This window comes from Balearica regulorum, chromosome 5 (assembly GCF_011004875.1).
Source record: "Balearica regulorum gibbericeps isolate bBalReg1 chromosome 5, bBalReg1.pri, whole genome shotgun sequence".
Lineage (NCBI taxonomy): Eukaryota > Metazoa > Chordata > Aves > Gruiformes > Gruidae > Balearica > Balearica regulorum.
The window spans coordinates 53,251,572-53,269,547 of record NC_046188.1 but is presented as its reverse complement, the minus strand read 5'-3'; the positions used below and the strand labels follow the sequence as shown (position 1 = coordinate 53,269,547).

At 52.2% G+C, this 17,976-nt stretch overlaps 2 protein-coding genes across 3 annotated transcripts in view; both read right to left on the bottom strand.

Annotated features, from left to right (window-relative positions):
• The window catches only part of LSP1 (lymphocyte specific protein 1), a 50,791-nt gene extending 35,465 nt beyond the window's left edge, over positions 1-15,326 (bottom strand). Inside the window, exon 1 of one of the 2 annotated variants that reach the window (XM_075754933.1) lies at positions 15,163-15,326. In XM_075754933.1, coding sequence (XP_075611048.1) covers positions 15,163-15,242 — 80 coding nt within the window. In that variant the 5' untranslated portion in view covers positions 15,243-15,326. Of the gene's footprint in view, positions 1-2,480; positions 2,655-15,162 lie in introns of those variants that run through there. The other variant, XM_075754934.1, reaches the window with a different exon arrangement.
• Positions 15,327-16,076: 750 nt separating this feature from the next.
• TNNI2 (troponin I2, fast skeletal type) lies at positions 16,077-17,976 on the bottom strand. Its single transcript, XM_010311277.2, has 5 exons — positions 17,855-17,976; positions 17,430-17,558; positions 16,941-17,030; positions 16,629-16,805; positions 16,077-16,329 (listed from the first exon to the last, which is right to left on the bottom strand). Exons 2-5 carry the CDS (start codon positions 17,550-17,552, stop codon positions 16,231-16,233), a joined length of 489 nt encoding a protein of 162 aa, XP_010309579.2. The 5' UTR covers positions 17,553-17,558; positions 17,855-17,976; the 3' UTR covers positions 16,077-16,230.

Below are 17,976 nucleotides of genomic sequence, written 5' to 3'. Positions count from 1 at the left end.
CTCCCCACATGGGCATGGGCTGCTTTGTCTGAAATGCTGGGGGTTTGCCTCAAGCACAAGGCTGGATGCTTAAGCACTGGGACTCAGCTCTTCACCCCCAAATCCACAAGACTTTCACACTGGTTTCTGCTCAGGATCCCTTAACGCAGCTGTAGGACAGCCTGGCAAGCAGCTCCCTTGGCTGAGCGACGATCAGAGAAGGTAATTCCCTGCTTATCCCTGCTGATGTTCTGCAGCAGAAGCAGCCGGGTAAATCTTTGCATCACACTGAAATCCCCAGTGCTCGTGAATGTTTTCACTCTTGTGCTCCAGGTCACCAATGCACTTGGGCACATCAGAAGAGCCTAGGATCTACGCAGCATAACCACTCTGCCTGCAGTCACCTTGGGACAGATAAAAGCAGAGCACAGCGATCTTGACAGCAATATATCTTCAAGCCAGCAGCCTCAAGTCATTCACTGATTGAAGGAGCTTGTGCCTGCACCCGGGCAGGCAGGACTTGCAGAGCCAGCCCCATGGTCAGGCTTAGGAGGGAAACTGCTCTGGGAGAAAATACGACTGCAAAACAGGCTGGGCTGTGCATGGAGCAGATCCTGCCTATTCTCCTGTTGACTTCTGTGAGCGTTAGTGGGGTTATTTGGATGTAAACCATGGATGAAATCCCTCACGCATCTTCACAGCCCACCTCCCACCTTGTCTGTAAGCAGGACTGGAGAACACAGCCACAAAGCCAAACCTCAGCCAGATTAAGCGTAATAAGTCCACACAGGACAAATGTCATCCCAGCATTCCACTGGCAAAAGCCCCTGTGAGTCCAAAAGGGCACCAAAAGTCCCTTATCCACAGGAGGAACTTGGAGTCACCATTAAGGACAGGAAAACACCTCTGGCTTGGTTGGTGCCAAGGACAGCTCTTTGGACCCCCCTTTTCTGTGTATGAGGCACACGTGTCTCCCCCCTCATCTGCCATCCTGCAAAATAAGTTGCCGCACAACTGTGCACAGGTGATTCCCACCCCGGTTCATTTGCCTGTCCCTCCTCAGTACCACCTGGCCCCAAATCTGAGCCCACCCTTGCCCGCTGCACGCCCACACAGAGGTTTCCATACCCCTCACCAGCCCCTGACCAAGCCCTGTTCTGAAACAGATATCTGTAACCAAGATCCCAGTCCCTCTGGGCTGAGACCAGGGAAAGAGTGCAACGGATCAAACAGGAGATGAACACAGAGGAGTCAGCTCCTCCTGCCCACTTGCCATCCCAGGGGTCCGTGCAACCAGTGGGAGCTTTTCTGCCAACTCTCCTGGGTCCAGAGTGGAGAAGGCAGGAGGGACTGGATGGCTGTAGGAGGCAGTTTCCCTTCCAAGAAAAGAAACTCATTCAATGGGTGAGGTTTAGAGGCTGTGTTAACAGCCAGGGAAATCCCAAGCTGCCTGGAAAACACCTGTCCAAATAACTCCCATGCCCCCACCTGTAGAAGACATCTTCTACATCCCAGCTGGAGACCAGCAGGCAGCGGCAAGCACAAGGGAGCCAAGAGGTGCCCAAGATGCCTGATGTGAGTCCAATGCTCCCCAGTTCCATCTCTCACTCATTCAGCTGCTAAATTAAATAGAGGTGAGGAGTGTGTCTCCTCTGCCTGGTCAGAGCCATCAGCATGGCACAGAATAAGCTCCCCAAGCACTGACAGCCAGAGGAGGATCCTGGAGACCCACAGAGGAAGGCAGCATTTCCAGCCCCCACTGAAAAGCAGAGTGACCACATGGAAGGGAATCCCAGCGCCAGCAGACAATGTAGTCGTCCTCCCCGGCTCAGCCCCCGCTGATAAACGGGAATAAACCCAATTGAACCGTCCACATCCCTGCCCTGGCAATTATACTCTGAGAGAAAGGTTTAAAGCACTACTGCAATTAATTAAATCATAAGAGCAATGTCAGCTCGCAGCCCTGGGAGGATCTGGCCCTTTACAGATCTCTCAATTGAAAATGCACATCACAGCATGCCCAGCATACGTTTCCTACAAAAAAAACCAAACCAAAACAACAACAACAACAAAAAAAAAAACCCCCAAACCTTTTTCTAGGCAGAAGCCTTCAGCCCTCAGGGGAGACAAAAAGACACATACAGAGACACTGGGAGGGCGGTGTGGAAATCAGCCGGCTCAGGTGAGTGTCACAGTACAGTTGTGCTCAGTTATTTCAGTCGTGTGCTCCTGGAAAAGCCATCAGTAAGTTCAAATCTGCTTTTCTCATATTGCTTTTGGGGAGGAGGGGGGTATCTATTTTCCTTCCTTCCAATGCACCGCGTCTGCTGGAGAACCGGGGTAAGGAAGAAATTCAGCTGATTTAAAGGGACACGAAGATGGTCGATCTGGAATACATTTCCTTTCTTCCCCTCGCTACTCCCCACCCACGACCCGCGGACAGAGGCGCGCCCCTGCGGGCAGCAGGAGCCGTGTCCCCCCGCGGGCAGGTGGGCTCTCACCTGATGAGGTTCTGCAGGCCCTGCTTGCTGGAGTTCCTCCTCAGGATCGCGCTGGTCATGGTGACCACGGCTGAGTGGCGAACAGGGTCCCGGCTGCCGCCCCCTTCCCCAGCGCCGCAGGCAGCTGCCCGCCTGCCCGCCCGGCGCTGCGCGCTCCCGCGTCCCCCCTCTCCGCCTTCAGGAAGTTCTGCAGCTGGTTTCCTTTTGTTTCTGCTAGCCCCCCCTGCTCCACACCCCCGGCTTGTCTTCTCCACCTCTACCTCCTCCTCCTCCTCTGCCTCGTGGAAGTGTCACGGGAGAACCTCTCGGAGCGCAGCCGGCGGCGGGTCCCGCAGTACAAAGCCCGGCGCTCCCCACTCCCCAGCGAGGGGGGCTTCTCCCTCGCCCTCCTCAGCTTTAACCCTCTTCTCTCCCTCCTTCACCTTCTCCAGCCCCCTCCTCCTTCCTTTATTCAATTCCTCCCCCCCCCCCCCCCCCCCCCCATATTTCCCCCCTCACTCTTTTTTCTACCTTTACCACTGCTTTCCTGATTACACAAAGCAACTTGGGAGCATAAACCCAGGCTGGCAACTTGCGCTCAGAGGGCTGTAAATCACTCCAGATCCACTCACAGCAGAAGTCTTCCACAAAGGGCTCACCTCCAAACGGTACCCGAACGCCCAGAGGTGACCCAAGAGCCAGATTAATGCTAGTGGGGCTTTGTGCTGTGAAGCGACGTGCCAGAGAAAAGCGTTCTCCTGGGATGGAGACAGCAGCTGGATTCTGGGGGAGGCCAGTGGGCTGCAGCCCCGGGCAGGCAAGCAGGACACAACCTGCTTCTGCTCGCAAACCTCCCCCTCACTTGCTCAAGTGACCGAATCTCCCGTGCCTCAGTTTTCCCAGCCATCAAATTGGGCAAGAGCAAAAAAATCTGGCTTGCCTCCATGAAACACTAATATTTCAGGAGATTAAAGAAGTGTTTGATGAAGGACTAACAACATTGCCACCTGCTAAAACAAAATGCCCGTCTGCTATGCATTCAGATGAGTGCTCTTCATGCTACCATGAGAGCAGTCTTGGAAAAAAAAACAGTCTTTTTTCCATAACCTGCATCTCCTGGTCCATGTGTGCCTTTTTGGGGGAAGAGATCTTCTGCTATGCGGGAGGAGTTATGATGGGACCACCCAGCTTAGACCTTCACCTTCCTTCTGCTTTGGGTCTCTCTCATCTTATTTACACATTTCCTTTCAATCACTTCTGCAGAAGTATTTCTTGCTGCCTGGTATGCTGAAATGGAGAAGTTGCCCATGAAATACACCCAGAAATCTCAATAAAAAGGAAGTGCATTAAAGCCAGATCAGAAGGAAGCGTCTGCCCTCCTCCCCACTGTCTCTTCATTTCAAAACACTTAATTTTTTTTCTGCAGATATTTACTAAGCATCCCCTAGGTGATCAGGAACAGCAAAAAACCACTAAGCACAGATATTGGTGCTGGCCTCACTCTGTGGGCTGCTTAGATGCTGTCACACTGGGGTTTTTTCTTTCTAAATTTGGTGAGAAGATGCAAGAGATCCACCACAAAAGTTCTCTGTTGCTCATAAAGAGCCTGTCCCAGCCCTGCAAGTACTTACAGGAATAATTAGATTTAAGCATATGAACACTCTTACTGACTTCACAGCAATTGCCCACAGAGTTGAAATGAAGTATGCAGCTACAGGGTTTTCTTTCTGAAGAGAATCAGTCCGAACCCGCCAGTGACTTCCATGGTCCAATCCGGCCAAGGATGCAAGATGGAGGAGCCCCAGCAGGTAGAGATGCAGCTAGCAGCCATGGGCCAGCAACAACTAGGGGCTGAATAAAATCACAGCAGCACTCTTATTTCAGGCAGAGATACCGAGCGATCCGCAGGGAGCTGAGGAGGGGCAGGGAGGAATGCAGCCACTGTTACCAGAAGACGGCAGGAACTTGCTGGGTATGGGGAGGGGAAGAGGCAATGGCACGCCACTACCTACTGGAGGCAAGATCCTCTGTGTAAATGGGCAGGGGGAGAAGCTGTTGATGGCCCCAGCAAGAGACCTTTGCCTTGACACCAGAGTTTGTCCCCTGGCAGATGTCAGCGTGAGCTCCTCCTCTTGCAAGCACTTGGCAGGCTTCTACCCCAAGCTCAGGACTGATTGCCTCTCAGAGACGGAGGCCTTCAATGAACAGGGTGGATAAAAACCCTGCTGGGTGATGAAATCCAGGACCAGAGAGAGGTCACAACATTAGCTCTTACTGGCCTAAGGTGCTAAGATTGTTTGGAAACAGCAGAAGTGAAGCAGTGAGGAAAGTAGTCCCTACGTCTCAACAGGCTGAGCTCTGCATTGCTCCCGGGGAGAGAAATTCCTAGTACTGAACTCCGCCTGGAAAATCCTTCTGCCTTCACAAGGTGGCTGTGCTACTTGACCTCTGGGAAAGGTTTCCTGCCCTTTTCCCTGGCTTTCATCTTTAAGACAGACAGCAGATACAACAAGAAAACTTATCCTTCCTCCAGCATCAGGAGGGTCCTGCAGGACCACAGGGAGAGGACAGCAGAGCAGGACCCTCTTTCTAAACTCACAGCTTGCAAGAAGGAGGGAACTGTGCACTCTCAGAGACACATTGACAGGGCAGCTATCCCAGTCTCAGTGAGGCAGGGAGCATTTAAACCCACTATTCAAAAGCACAAAGGCTGGGCCTAAGGGACCACAGAGAAAGAGCGATGCAGGAGAAATCCCACACCATCACTCCACAGAACAGAGGCGCCTTCTGTCCCCTCTCCTCCCTCGCTTGCTGCCGAGCCCAGGTGCATCAGTCTGACTCATACCATGCAGTCAAGAACAGTAAGGTCAGCATCAGTCCCACAGCTGCTTGTATCCTTTCACAGAAACAAACCTCCTGGTCCCACCAGGAAGCGGGTAGAAGTACAGCGGACACAGGAAGAAAAACAGAGTTAATGAATCTGTTATTTTTTTGGCACAGTTTAAGCTAGAAGAACCACCATATATCCCTGCAGCAAAACCACACCCTGCTAAAGAGCAGAGATGTCCACAGCACCCAGAAGCATGCTGCAGGGCACCAGAGAGCTTCCCAGAGCTCTTCCCAGCAGCAGGGGAAGCAGAGAAGGTGAGACGCGGGGAGGGAGCAAGTCTGGCTCCATTGCTGCAGGAAGGAGGGGGGGAGTCCCAGAGAGATAGGGCAGCACCAGTTCCCGTTAATTACACAATCACTCTGCTATGTAGGACTAGTTGCAAAATCAGTTGGAGGCTAACACATGGCCTAGGAAAAAAAGAAACAAAAAGACTCTAGTCCTGCTAGCAAAGAAATGCAGCTCAAGCGATTTTTCTCCAGTGTTGCTGGGATGCAAAACACTGTCAGCATAAGCGCCAATGTACAGTCGCTTCGAGGACCAGTCCTTTATAGGTGCCATCAGCTGCCAGCATGGTTTCCAGAGGTCCATGTCAGTGGTGGGATCCCACCCAGAGAAGATCACAGAATCATTGAATGGTTTGGGTTTGAAGAGACCTTATAGATCATCCAGTTCCAACCCCCCTGCCATGGGCAGGGACACCCTCCACTAGAAAGATGTTCTCACAGAAACAGCCCTGCCTCTTCAGCAAGGACTAAGGAGCCCTGTCTCAGCTGGAGACCCTGCACTTCCACTAGCAGCCCTTCTAGGACGATAGAGTATATAGGGGTCTCTCTGTTTTGCCTTTTAAGTGATGCATCCTTCCCTCTGCCATCCCAAACCTCTCCCCCTACCCTGACATCTCCCCAACCTCTCTTCACCAGGCACATGCAACCCCCACTTTGAAACCATCCTGGCAGACATCAGCACTTCCCCAGCCCCCTGGGACCCCCAGTTCAGTGAGAGGGGCACACCAGTTGGTATGTCAGCTGTGTAGATGCTGTGGTTTACACATTAGCCTGACGGATAGGGTTTGCCCATCTCACCTTCATCCCTAATTCCCAGTTAGCACAGTCCCACTTACTCTGCCAGCACTCACTTTTGGGCAGCCAAATACAGAGGCCAAAATAGGCAGCCAGAGATAATCCCAAGGAAATAGGGTGTCTAGCAGCCAAAAGCAGCACATTGTCTCCTTCACACCAGAACAGCTCGTTACAACTCCAGAAGTATGCTGTCAGGAGGGCAGGGCATCTCATCTGTGCAATTAGCTTGGGGTGCAGGGGATGGAGTCTAGTCGCAACAATGCTTCCTGGCAAGCCTTCCTCTGCCCTGGCCATGAGTCAGGAGGGAACGTTTCCAAGCCAATGTGTGACCCCATGGGTGTTCAGGGAGGGGGTGCTGTAGGCGGGAGCTGTCTTGGCTCAGAGCTTTTGCCTGGCCCACACGCTCAGAGGAGCACCATGAAGAACATGTATAATTGTGGGTTGGGTCCAAAAAGTCAACAAACACCGTATCATACTAAGTCAGAAGTCTTGGCTTGGGATCAATGATGACTTTCTTCCTATGGCATCCAAAGAGGCAGAAATGAGAGGGAGAGGAAGCTGGGTCTAGAAGGAGCATCCTTCTTCCTTCACCCCACTGCTACACCTCACCCTCACGCAGAGTGGAGGAGGGACCCTCCCTGTGGGGCACTTCATGGGTACATCCATAAAGCTAAAATCCCAACAGTTTGCTTCATCTCCCAGTGAGGGGGGAGACACAAATAGAGAGAGATACCACCTGAGCAGTTAGCTACCATCCGGTTTTACAGACCAGGGCCAAGGCCAAGTGACTCAGCCAAACCCTGGAGCAGTGCAGCTGGTCCAGCACATCGAGCCAGCGTGGTTACTGCAGCGTGCACCATATCTATCTATTAGGCTAAATCAACAAAGTCATTGGGAAAGAGACAGGAAGACAAAACAATGGCTGCAGATAAGACACTCCCAGCCCACACAGGAGGGTCATTACAGGACAAGAGGAGAACTATGGGCCCCAAGGAGACCAGCTCCATCTCCTTGGGATGCCTTTCCACCACAGGGCCAAGAAGCAGGACAAAGGACTCCAGCCAGGATGAATAAGCCATAGGCAACTGCTGCCAAGAGGCTGTCCCCCCACCAGCAGACACTATAGGAAATGTCTAAAAAAGGCCTTCTAACAGCATCACATTGCCTGGTCACTGGTCTTTGGTCATCGAGGTTTGGAAAGCTGCTGAATGAATTTGAATGTCCATTTAAAATAAATGGAGTGGCCTTTGCTTTGGCTAGGTGGATTAGATGTACACTGGGCAGCTGAAGACACCTTCAGACATCTCCCATGTTTAGCATGAGGGGTGCAACCAGTAATAGAGATACCTCCTTCTTTCACCAAGTGGCATCTGTGTGATGTGTTTAAGCATCACCCAAAGCCAAGCAACATATTTTGTTGATAGGCTTATAGGATAGTACTGCTGTGTGAGCACAGCCCTGTGCCCAAGCCATGCTGCTCAGCTGACCAGCACAGTTTTCAGGAAGTGAAATACAGTTTCTTATTATGTCATCCGCAGCTGGCTCGAGGCTCTGATGTAGCACTGTATTGTGCAACGCAAGCAATTTTAGCAACCATTAATCCCTGCCTCACATTGCGAGGCCGGTTACTCCAGCTGGGGTCAGGGTAGACTAATGGATAAGAAGGAACTCCCAAGCATCATCTGACAGTTCCTGCTCCCAAGCTATACCCTCACTTCAAGCTGCACCTTGTCCTGGGGAAAGGCATCTAATGTCAGCTTGCCAATATCCACCCATGCCTCCCTCACTGAGCTGGGCAAAAGATTGGAGCTGTTATGACAGGGTAGGCAAAAGTATCGTCATGTATCCAAAATGCCTGAAGACCAACGTGTGCCTCCATCAAGGGGGAGAATAGTCATTAATGCTCCAAAATGAGGCGCAACGAAAAGTTAAGATGAGCCTTTCCGCACAGGAAAATAGCAACTGGAGTGGAAAAGCAGCAGAAGAGACAAATGCCACCCCAAGGAAGGAGAAGCCCCACCAGAGCAGGAGTGCACCGCCTGTATAGCACATTAGTCTGTCCTTGAGGACAGCTCAGCTCAGACACACTGCTGTCAGCTCCTGTTACGTAAAGCTAAGTGACAACAGCAAGGAGGCACTTATTTTAAAAGGAAATAATTATTGCCATCAATTTTATTGGGGGAGAACTTTGCCCCTCCCAAATGGCTGGCAGTTGTGATTGTTTGGGGTCTGTCAATAGTTCAGGGTTCATCGATGCTGATAGCTCTGGAGCAAGCTTTCGCTGGAAAGGAAACTGCTTTTGCAGCAGAAAAACATGTGCATGCACAAGCACAGAAGAAGAGATCATATTTTCCAAACTGTCTGGCAAGGGCTTGATAAACGACATTGCACATACTGTCTATTTAGCTGCAGCAAGTAACAGATACCTAGAACTGGGAGAGAGGCTTCTTGGTAATGCAGAATTAATCCTTAGAAAAGGATCTATTTTCAAAATGAGCACGTAAGTGAAAGAACCAAAGACCTCCAGCTGATGCAAACTGGCACAGCTTTATGGCAGACAGTGGGATGGTGCTGATGTACACTAGCAAAAGCATTTGGGCCTACATGTCCGTACAATAGCAAGAGAAATCCAAATAAACCGAGCGCCAAATAAATCGAGTCTTGCACATCTCAGACCAGTTGCTCCCAGGTGGCTCCACATCTTTAGACCACTGGGTGCAAGTCACCAATCAAGCTAATAATAGAAACCTACTGACTGCCATTTCCATTCATTAATAAATCCAGCTGGGTTTGCTCATATATTTTCCTCTTTACCCATGTATTCTCTGGACAGCTAGAAGACACACCAGGCTGGTATGAACAACCAGTGCTCCTTTGAGATAGGGTGAACCCAAGTGACTCCTGGGATGAACGGTCATCCCATCTGACTCAAGATGGAGCTATCAGCATCAGCTCTGCTGCCAGCCCCAGCAGCCCATCCCAGGAGTGACTTGTTTAAAGCAGCAAATAACAGAAGATATTTCATCCTGCCTTGCTGCAAATTCTCCTGCAGATGACAGGGGCTGCCAGCCTCCCTGCTCGGGCATTGCCTGGGCTGTGGTGGAGCCCCCACAAAGCTGCTGCAGACCTGCCCGTGAGAAAGACAATTCCGAGTGCCGAAACCTGGGATTAAGACACTCCAGCAGCTGCCTCACACATCTGGTGTGCGTTAGGACTGATACACTGGCAAGGAAAATACACACAGGCTCCAAGCAGGGCTGGTTAACCCATTTGTGACTGAGCCTCTGTGGAGCACCTAGACAGGCTGAGGACTGTGAGATACCTGGCCAAGCCTCAGGAGACCTTGGCTCAAATCTCAGCAGTGGCTTGTGCTTCCTAGGTGATATTAGGAAATCAGGGAGCAATTCAGGTGCCTAAACATAAGTGTCAAGTGCCACTGAGGATGGCTTGGGTTACCTAAGATACCTTCCAAGGCCTGGCAAGAGGTGGGTCCAACAGGAAACCACCTCTTCTGGGTACCCAATCCAGTGGCCGAGTCTTACAGTTAGGACATCTCTTCCCCTTCCTAATCATCTCAGCCTCAGCTGACTGGCCTTGCAGTAGAGATAACCTGTCCTCTTTTCCATGAGGCAGTAGGCCATTGGGATTGCCACAGAGCACCCACCACGGTGACACCCTGACCTTGGTTGGGCGCTGTAGGTGCTGCTGTAGTACCAATCATACTGTAGTCACGCCATGCAGGACAGCTGCCTTCCCAGCATGTGCAGCACCTCCTAGGACATATTTTTGACCCATATACTAGATGACCATGATCCAGAATACAACCTGGGTAAAGAGGGCCCTGAGTCCTATCATACAAATAGACCCTTTCATTGGTGTACATCCTCAAGTTTTCTCCTTATGAAGGGCTTGAGGAGAACAGAGCCACCCTATGAGAACCCATTCCTCATGCCTCTGGCTTCAAAGAATGCCAGACCACCTCCTCAGTGAGCCCAAAAACTCAGCTTGATGAGGAGCTTTATGGACTTATATTAGGGAAACAGGAACTGCAGCTACAGGAGGTCAAAGCTCCTGCGCAAGTTGAGCGCTGCCTTGGGCAGAGCAGAGCCTTCCCTCGCCTGCGCCGGGCGAGCGGGCACCATCCTTGCTAGACAGGCTCAGGTAGCTGGACTGTACTGAAAGCGCTGCACGTGGAGGATGAAGTGAGAGCAGCACATCCTTGCAGCATTTCCTCCTAGCTCCTCAAGACCACAGCAGGTTTGCACTGTCAGTCAGAGCCAGATTACAGTCCCAGGAGCCTGGCAGCCACCAGTCTCCTTTGGACCCTGGACAACTACTTTCTTCAGGCCAGGACTCCCACCTCTGCAAAGAAAAAGCTGTTCCTGATGAGAATGCGACACTGACAAGGCCTCGGAGCACCTCCCAGCCAGGCGGTCTGCCCAGATGCAAGTCAGCATCCCGATGGAGGCAGCAGCCAGGCTGCATGAATGCCTCGCTGGGAGCAAGCCCAGCTCTGGAGAGAGCACTGAGGTAGCAAGGACCCCGCTCAGCCACTGCACAGACTCTGCAGCCGGGCACGTGGGTCACAGGTTGATGGATGTGAAGGGGGGATGCAGGCAGAGCATCAGCCAGGGCTGGGTTAGTGGGGTCAGTGGGGGTCAGAGCAGAGGGGCCCAGGATCCCCAGGGCATGCTGAGGTTAACCACTTTGCTGCTGTGGAGACAGCCATGATACCTTCTACCCTTCCAGTTACTGCTAGAAAAAGCACTTTCAGATTTTGGGAAAGGCCTGAAATCCCCTGAAGCAGCATACCATAGAAAACCCACGTGTCCAGGGAGGATGCCCAGACCAGGGGGGTGGAAAAAACTCCCTCTTTCCTTCCTTCTTCCCACACCATCCCTCCACACACCTTGCACATCTCTAGGCTTAACTCAGCCGTGCCCATGGAGCAGCACTTAAACTGTTTCAGGTGCAGTAAACCTGGGAAAGACATGCAGCTTAACCCCCATGGGCAGCACGGCTGAATCAGACCCTGAGCTGTGCCCACTCTCCATCTTCAGGACACCACCCTGTCCCAAAGTGCCATCATATCCCCTGACAGCAGCTCTCCCTTGGGAACATTTCCACCCTGGGGGGATGCCCACCTGCTCCATGCAAGTGGTAAAGCCCTGCCATGCCCCAAACTCTGCCTGGACATCTCCGCTTTCCTCATTGTTGCAGATTTATCGGTGCTGACAGACAAATCAGGCAGAGCAGAGCTCGCCCCCTTGTGGGGTGCAGCCAGGGGATACCTGGGCCCCCCCCAATCAGAGGAATTGGGTACCCCAGAGGTGCAGGCTGGGCTGTACCTCTGCTCCACTTCCTCCAGAGGAGCAGGAGCCCCAGCTCCACCTCAACCAGCAAAAGTGCTTTTTCACCCCGCTCCAGCAATGCTGGTCTGGCAAAACCTCCTCTTAGCAGATCCCAGAATGGCCCCTGGGACAGCCAGCCCAGCCTGCCTCACAGCCAGGTCTCTCCAAAATCCAGGGGCAAAGGGATTCCCACAGGCTTCAGAGCCACACTTCACCCCAAGAATTTTAAAAATACCAGCAGAGACACTTCTGTGGTTTAAAAAAAGTAAAATTCAAATAAAGGCTGCAGGGCAATCCTCTACTTTAATACATGGCTCCAAACCCACAGCTTTACATTGCAAAATTAGCTCAGAGGCAGGGCAAGGCAAGGCAAGGCAGGATTTTTATTTTTTTTTTTCCCCACAAGGAGAAAGGGGCAGTGAAGGCACCTGATACCTCCCTATAATTAGAGACAGTTCCTTATCCCTGATGCCACTGCCAGGGCACCTATATCCAATTTGGAAATGCTAAAGTGTTGCCCAGCGTCATTAAATTATCCATCTGGCCCTCCCCTATTCATTTCCCTACTATTTTTCCACTTTAATGAGCCCAGCTGGGTCAAACTGTGACCTGTTACTCCTGAGCAGGGATCAGCCATCCCTCCATCCCTCCATCCCTCCCCCAAGGAATCCAGTGTGCCAAGGGGTCCAAAGACTCTCTACATATCAGTTTTCCCAGACAACCTCCTTCCAACCATGGGTATACTTAGCAACAGCAGTCATCCTAGCAAGGGCCCTCGAGACTCCCCTAAGGATCTGGAGAATTCAAGACAGCTGAGGATAGATATGGCAAAGAAAAGCCTGGGGCTTGCAAGCGCAGCAGAGCCTCTCCCTGGGCAGTGACCATACATGGGCTGCCAAGGGCTCCCTGCAGCTTACAGGGTGGGAAGCTCCAGAAGGAAGGAGATGGGGGAGTCTGGGAGAAACCGATTTCTCATCTCAGATCCCATAGGTGAGAGAAACCTGCCTTGTGAGCCATGCTCCTGCTCAGGTGCAAATATCCTGCAGGGCACAGCCCAAGCCGTCGGTGTGTGCGCAGCCATGGGGGCAGCAACTAAGGTCAGGGGCTGCCTGAAGCCTCCAGAGCTCTATAGAGAGTGCTCTGAATAACAGACCCAATATATGTTGGGTTACCTAGCCATGGTGTAAGGTAGGCTTCCCCCACACCTCGGGCTCCAGCCTCCCACTGTCAAGGCAGGAGGGTTGGCTCTGTCATCCTGCACCATGTTGTCCCATCAGGGCAGGACAACCCAAGCAGCCACCTCCCCAGAGCCCACCCCATCTTCTCACTTCTTTTGGGAAGGCTTCACATTAGGCTTACACCACAGTGGTTTCCTATATAGCAATTCCAGTTCATGGAAGGGAGCATAACACCAGTTTGGTTTAGGTGGTATTACACTGGCATCAGGAAGACTTTTCCAGCATGTCCCCATTTGTACAGGAAAACAGAATAAACTATGTCCAAATTAGGATTTCTAGGATATTTTCTAATGCAAGCTCCTCTTCTCTATACACTGGGCACAGTTAAATAGATAAGGTTCATTGTTTAAGCAAACCCAGCACTTTTTTCTCCCCATATCTCCTCACTGTGCTTTTACACCAGGGAGCCTTGGGATTTACTTTCCTGGCAGCTCCAACACAAGACTCACTGCTCACATCTCAAGTACGCCTTAAGCTGCCTTAAGAGCACTGTCTTGACTCCATCCATACACAGGTCACCTTGAAAAGAGCTTTGTCCTCCAGAAGAGGAGATCAGAGAGCTGAGCTAGCCCTGGGGTGTGAACAGGTAGCCCCAAACAGCAAGCAAACACTTCCTCCATTTTGGGAGTGGAAATCACCAGAGACTAGCAAACGTTTAAATAGCACAAGTAGAAGCAGGAGAAGTTTAGAGCTGCACATGAAACTATTACACAAGTCGGGAGGGAAAGTAATTCTCTGTATTTTAAAAACAAAAAGGAAGTTACTTTTGCTCGCTACTTCTTTTCCAACAAGTTTCATATTTCATTAAAATGCTAAAATACAGCTAGGGAGGAAGGGCTGTGCCACCCTGCCGTCAGTATTCATATACACGTTTTTTTAAACAAGTTTCTAAAGGCTATAAGGATTGGAGTGTGTACAGAACAGACCGCTCCAGAGAGCCTCTTATTTAGCTGAAACTCCAGGAGGAAACAGGAGGAAACAAGCTGACCCTGCCTCACCAGCAGCCCCCGCCACCTCGCCCTGGCTGTGCCGCAGCAAGAGAGGGGCAGGAAGGCTCAGTTACCTCCAGCTGCCCCCAGCTGAGCGTGTCGTAGAGGCACGGCCAGGCTGGAGTGATGCTGGGAATCCTATAGACCACGCTGAGAAACCCCTGTGCTCCCCTAGCAGCCACGGCTTCCACTTTGTTTCAGCAGAAAGTCATGCATGGAGCCTTCCAGCGCCTTTTGAAGCTTCCAGTCAAGTCTTCAGCCAAGGCTAATTGCTGTCAGGTGTCAGCCAAGACACTTACTGCAACCGTTAGTGACAGGAGATGACACACCTTTCTCCTCTCATTGTCACTCAAGGGTTGGGTTTTTTTTTTCCTATCAATATTAACCGCCCGGCTTTCAGAAGCCTCGGGGAGAAATGCTAATGCAAGCTTTGAAGCTGTAGAAGAAAAATCAGGCAACCCCCAAGGTCCCTGGATGCTCAGCCTGAATCCAGTCCAAATCTGAGTACTTCTGAGTGATATACCTCAGCTGAACTTCTCTGTCTGCCTCCACCACAGACAGATGTGGTCTCTGCTACTGATCTGCCTCCTTTTAACCCCCACGTTGGAGCAAACAGACCCCAAACTTTACAATCTCTGCTGATAAAACAACAAAGCAGAACAGAGGCACAGGGAGGTGTAAAAACCTTACAGCAACTAGCTTGAAACATTGCCGGGTTAATTTGGTTAGAGACATAGGGGACACAGCAATAAATAGACATGCCCAGCAATTGCTGCAAGGAGAGGAGGCAGCTGATCTCCACCCACTGGTCTTAAAGATAGGGCTGATTTCAACTGCAGAGCAGGTCTAGGTTGCTAGACACCTTGCTGAGCTTGCCTGCTGCTAGAGCTGTGGTTCCCCACTTGATCAAACTCCTTTCCAAAGGCTTTGGAGTTCAAAGGAGATGAGACCTTTAGGGAGTCTAAGTCTCTCCCTAGCTGGAGGAGCTTCTCAAAAGCCTGCCAGAGCATCTGACCCATTTCAGTCTTATGGGTCATCATTGTTTTGGCCGTGCATCCTCCTTTCCCACCATCATCCCTCCCAGTTTCTCAGCCTCCCACTTTCCTAGGACCAGAAGGCAGCCGTGCTGTTGAGCTACCTAGTCCCCAGACCTCACCTCTCGTTCTCCCCAGGGGATTCATCTCCCACTTGGTTGACACCTTCCGCACCCTCCTGGCACCCCTCTGAGTCAGACATCTTCTTCCCTGGTCGGCACAGCAGCCTCACAGACAGCTCTGGTGCAAGGGTGCCTCTGCTGTTTCACTTTTCCTGTGCTCGGCAGAAGTGAGCTGTGCCGGAAACTTCACAGGCTATGGGGTTGGGGGGATGGGAGAGGAGCAAAGGGAAGGCAAATTTGGGGGTTTTTTTGTTTGTTTTTTAAAAACCATTGGGACTATTTTAAGGTTTTGCTTCTGCCAGCAGCTCAAAATCAGAAAGTGCTAGGCTAACCCAAAGGGAAAGCAGGGGCCATGGACATCCCCACCATGGCAGGGAGAGGTGTGACCCATCGCTCCCCCAGCTGCCCATGCCACTTTGGGGACAGACAGCGTCTCTAAACCACAGCACACTGTAGTGCACCAGGTACCAGGGTGCTGCCGCAGGAGCTGCTGAAGTTGTCCTGACCTGATGTCTCTCAAAGCCTGCTGGACCCAAAGGATCTGCTTCTGCCCTGCAGTCATCACCCCTCACCTCCCTTGGCAGCTCTTCTTCCCCATGGCTTCTCACTGTTGTGACCTTGGGTGGAGGTTCTGCCCCCAAGGGTTGGACTCTTATACCTTTGTCTCTTCACCACCAGTGAAGGACATGGCCAGGAGCTGGTGGTACAGCCTGGCGGGAGGATGCCAGCAGAGCATGGTGGCATGGCCTCACCCTTTCCTCCCCATGACAAGAGGGCATGAGCATCCCTAGCTTCTGTAGGAGGACCAACAGCAGAGAGGTTCCCCATCCCAACAGCACAGCCCCTGCAAAAGCCTCCCCATCCCCACCAGGACCCCCACAGTAGGTGCAGACTCTGCTGGAACCATGGCAACATCCGCCTCTCCCGCCAAAGCTTTATTTACACCGCTGCTGCCAGGACGCAGCTCTTCGCAAAACCAGAGAGAAACAGCACCCAGTTGGTGCCCTTGAGCCCAGGGGGACAGTGGGGACAGGAGGGAGCAGAGGACGGGTGTGGAGAGGCAGATGCTTAGGACTCGCCAGCCTCAAACATCTTCTTCCTGCCCTCCATGCCAGACTTCTCCTCGATGTTCTTCCTCCAGTCACCGACATCGCGGAGGTCCTTCTCCTGGAGGAGGGATGGGCGCATGGGTGCAAGCAGTGCCCCCTGGGGTGAGAATCCACCCGGGCAGGGCCCTTCACCCATCCACCCATGGAAAACCCTGTGTCAGCTGGAGGAACCCAGTTTCACCCATGCTATACATCTTTTTGGGCTGCACCCTCCTTTTTCAATGTCATGGGTGCCAGAGGAGGAAATATTAAGCAGAGAAAGGCTCACTCTCAACCCTGTCTATCACACAGGGAAGCATAGCCCCCCAAAAATGAGGGCCAACTCCTGTATGGGCATGCGGGAGAGGGAACGAGTACCTTCTCAGTGTCTTCCTTCTTGACTTGCTTCAGGTTGGCTCGGAGGTCCATGCAGACCTTGTGCTTGGAGCCCAGCAGGGCCCGCAGCATCGCATCAGCAGACATGCGCACCCTGCGCAGGGGTGGCCTCTTGAACTTGCCCCGCAGGTCAAAGAGCTTCTGGTTCAAGTCTTCCAGCTGCGGAGGGATGAAATGGGGGCGGAGCAGAGAGAGAGTGGGGCACGGGTTTCGTGAGACTGACCCAAGCAGCATGGGGAGACACGAAGAATGGGCTGGAGACTTCCCTGAGGGATGGCTCCAGCAGAAACTCACCTCCTTGCTAGTCTTCTGTAGCTTCACCTCTGTGTCATACCTCTCCTCATCCACTGACTCTATCTTGGCATGAAGCTTTTTGCACAGCTCCTGGAGGGAAGAGCAGAGAGGGATGTTGACTGCTAGGACCCACACACGTGATTCCTCTCTCCTGACTGCTCTAGCTCTGAAAGACCAGATTGGGTCAAAAACAGATGGTGAAGGGTGGCTTGCAGGCCAGCTCCTGGCCTCCGTGCTACCAGCTTCATGCAAATGCTGCCCCAACACATTATTAGAAAAACAACTTTCCTGCCAGCCAGACCTTTTTTTTTTTTTTCTCCAGAGAGACCCCAGCTGTCTCTCAAGCCAATTCCACAACCAGCCAGCTCCAGGGTGCCCACAGATGAGAAGGGGGTCAAGATGGGAAGGACAATCTAGATCCACCAGGCTGACTGATGGAGCCAAATCCTTTCTGCTCCAGCACAGTGAAAGCATTAAGGAAGTCTTTACCTGAAGTTCCTGCATGGATCCTGGGAGCGACAGAGGAGGGCAATGCTCTGCCAGGTAGTTTTGCTTTTCCACTTCCTTAGCAGCTGCTTCTCTTTCTATTTCAGTGGCAGCAAGCTGGAGCATAGCACTCTGGAAGGCAGAAAAGATGGTCAGCATGGAGTGGAGGGAAGGGAGGAGGGCATGGGGGGTTGGCAAGGGAGGGAGAGCCCTGACAGAGAGGCAGCTTGGGGAGCTCCCCATCAATACCAGTGTCTCCAAGAAAGGGATACTGGTGGGGACCCAGTGAGCAGTGGGGAAGGGTGTGGTGGCCCCCAAGTTGTGCATCGTGACCTCTTTTAGGAGGGAGAGTGCCAAGAGCTGGCTGGCTCAGGATGGGAGATGGGATAGCGGGGACACACCTCGCCCAGCCCCAGCAGTGCACGTACCTTCAGGTGTTGCCGGCGGGCAGTGGCTGCCCTCCTTTTTTTCTGTAAGTGGGAGGAACAAGAGAAAAGCAGGTTATTGGGCACCTGTTCTCCTTTCCATTCCCCTTCCCCATACAACCCCG

Excerpts from the sequence above, each read along its gene's own strand:
- TNNI2 (XM_010311277.2), bottom strand. The coding sequence starts at position 17,552 with ATGCTCCAGCTTGCTGCCACTGAAATAGAAAGAGAAGCAGCTGCTAAG. Across the intron at positions 17,031-17,429 it reads GATCCATGCAGGAACTTCAG|GAGCTGTGCAAAAAGCTTCA; the intron begins GTAAAGACTTCC and ends TCTTCCCTCCAG. Across the intron at positions 16,806-16,940 it reads TACAGAAGACTAGCAAGGAG|CTGGAAGACTTGAACCAGAA; the intron begins GTGAGTTTCTGC and ends ATCCCTCCGCAG.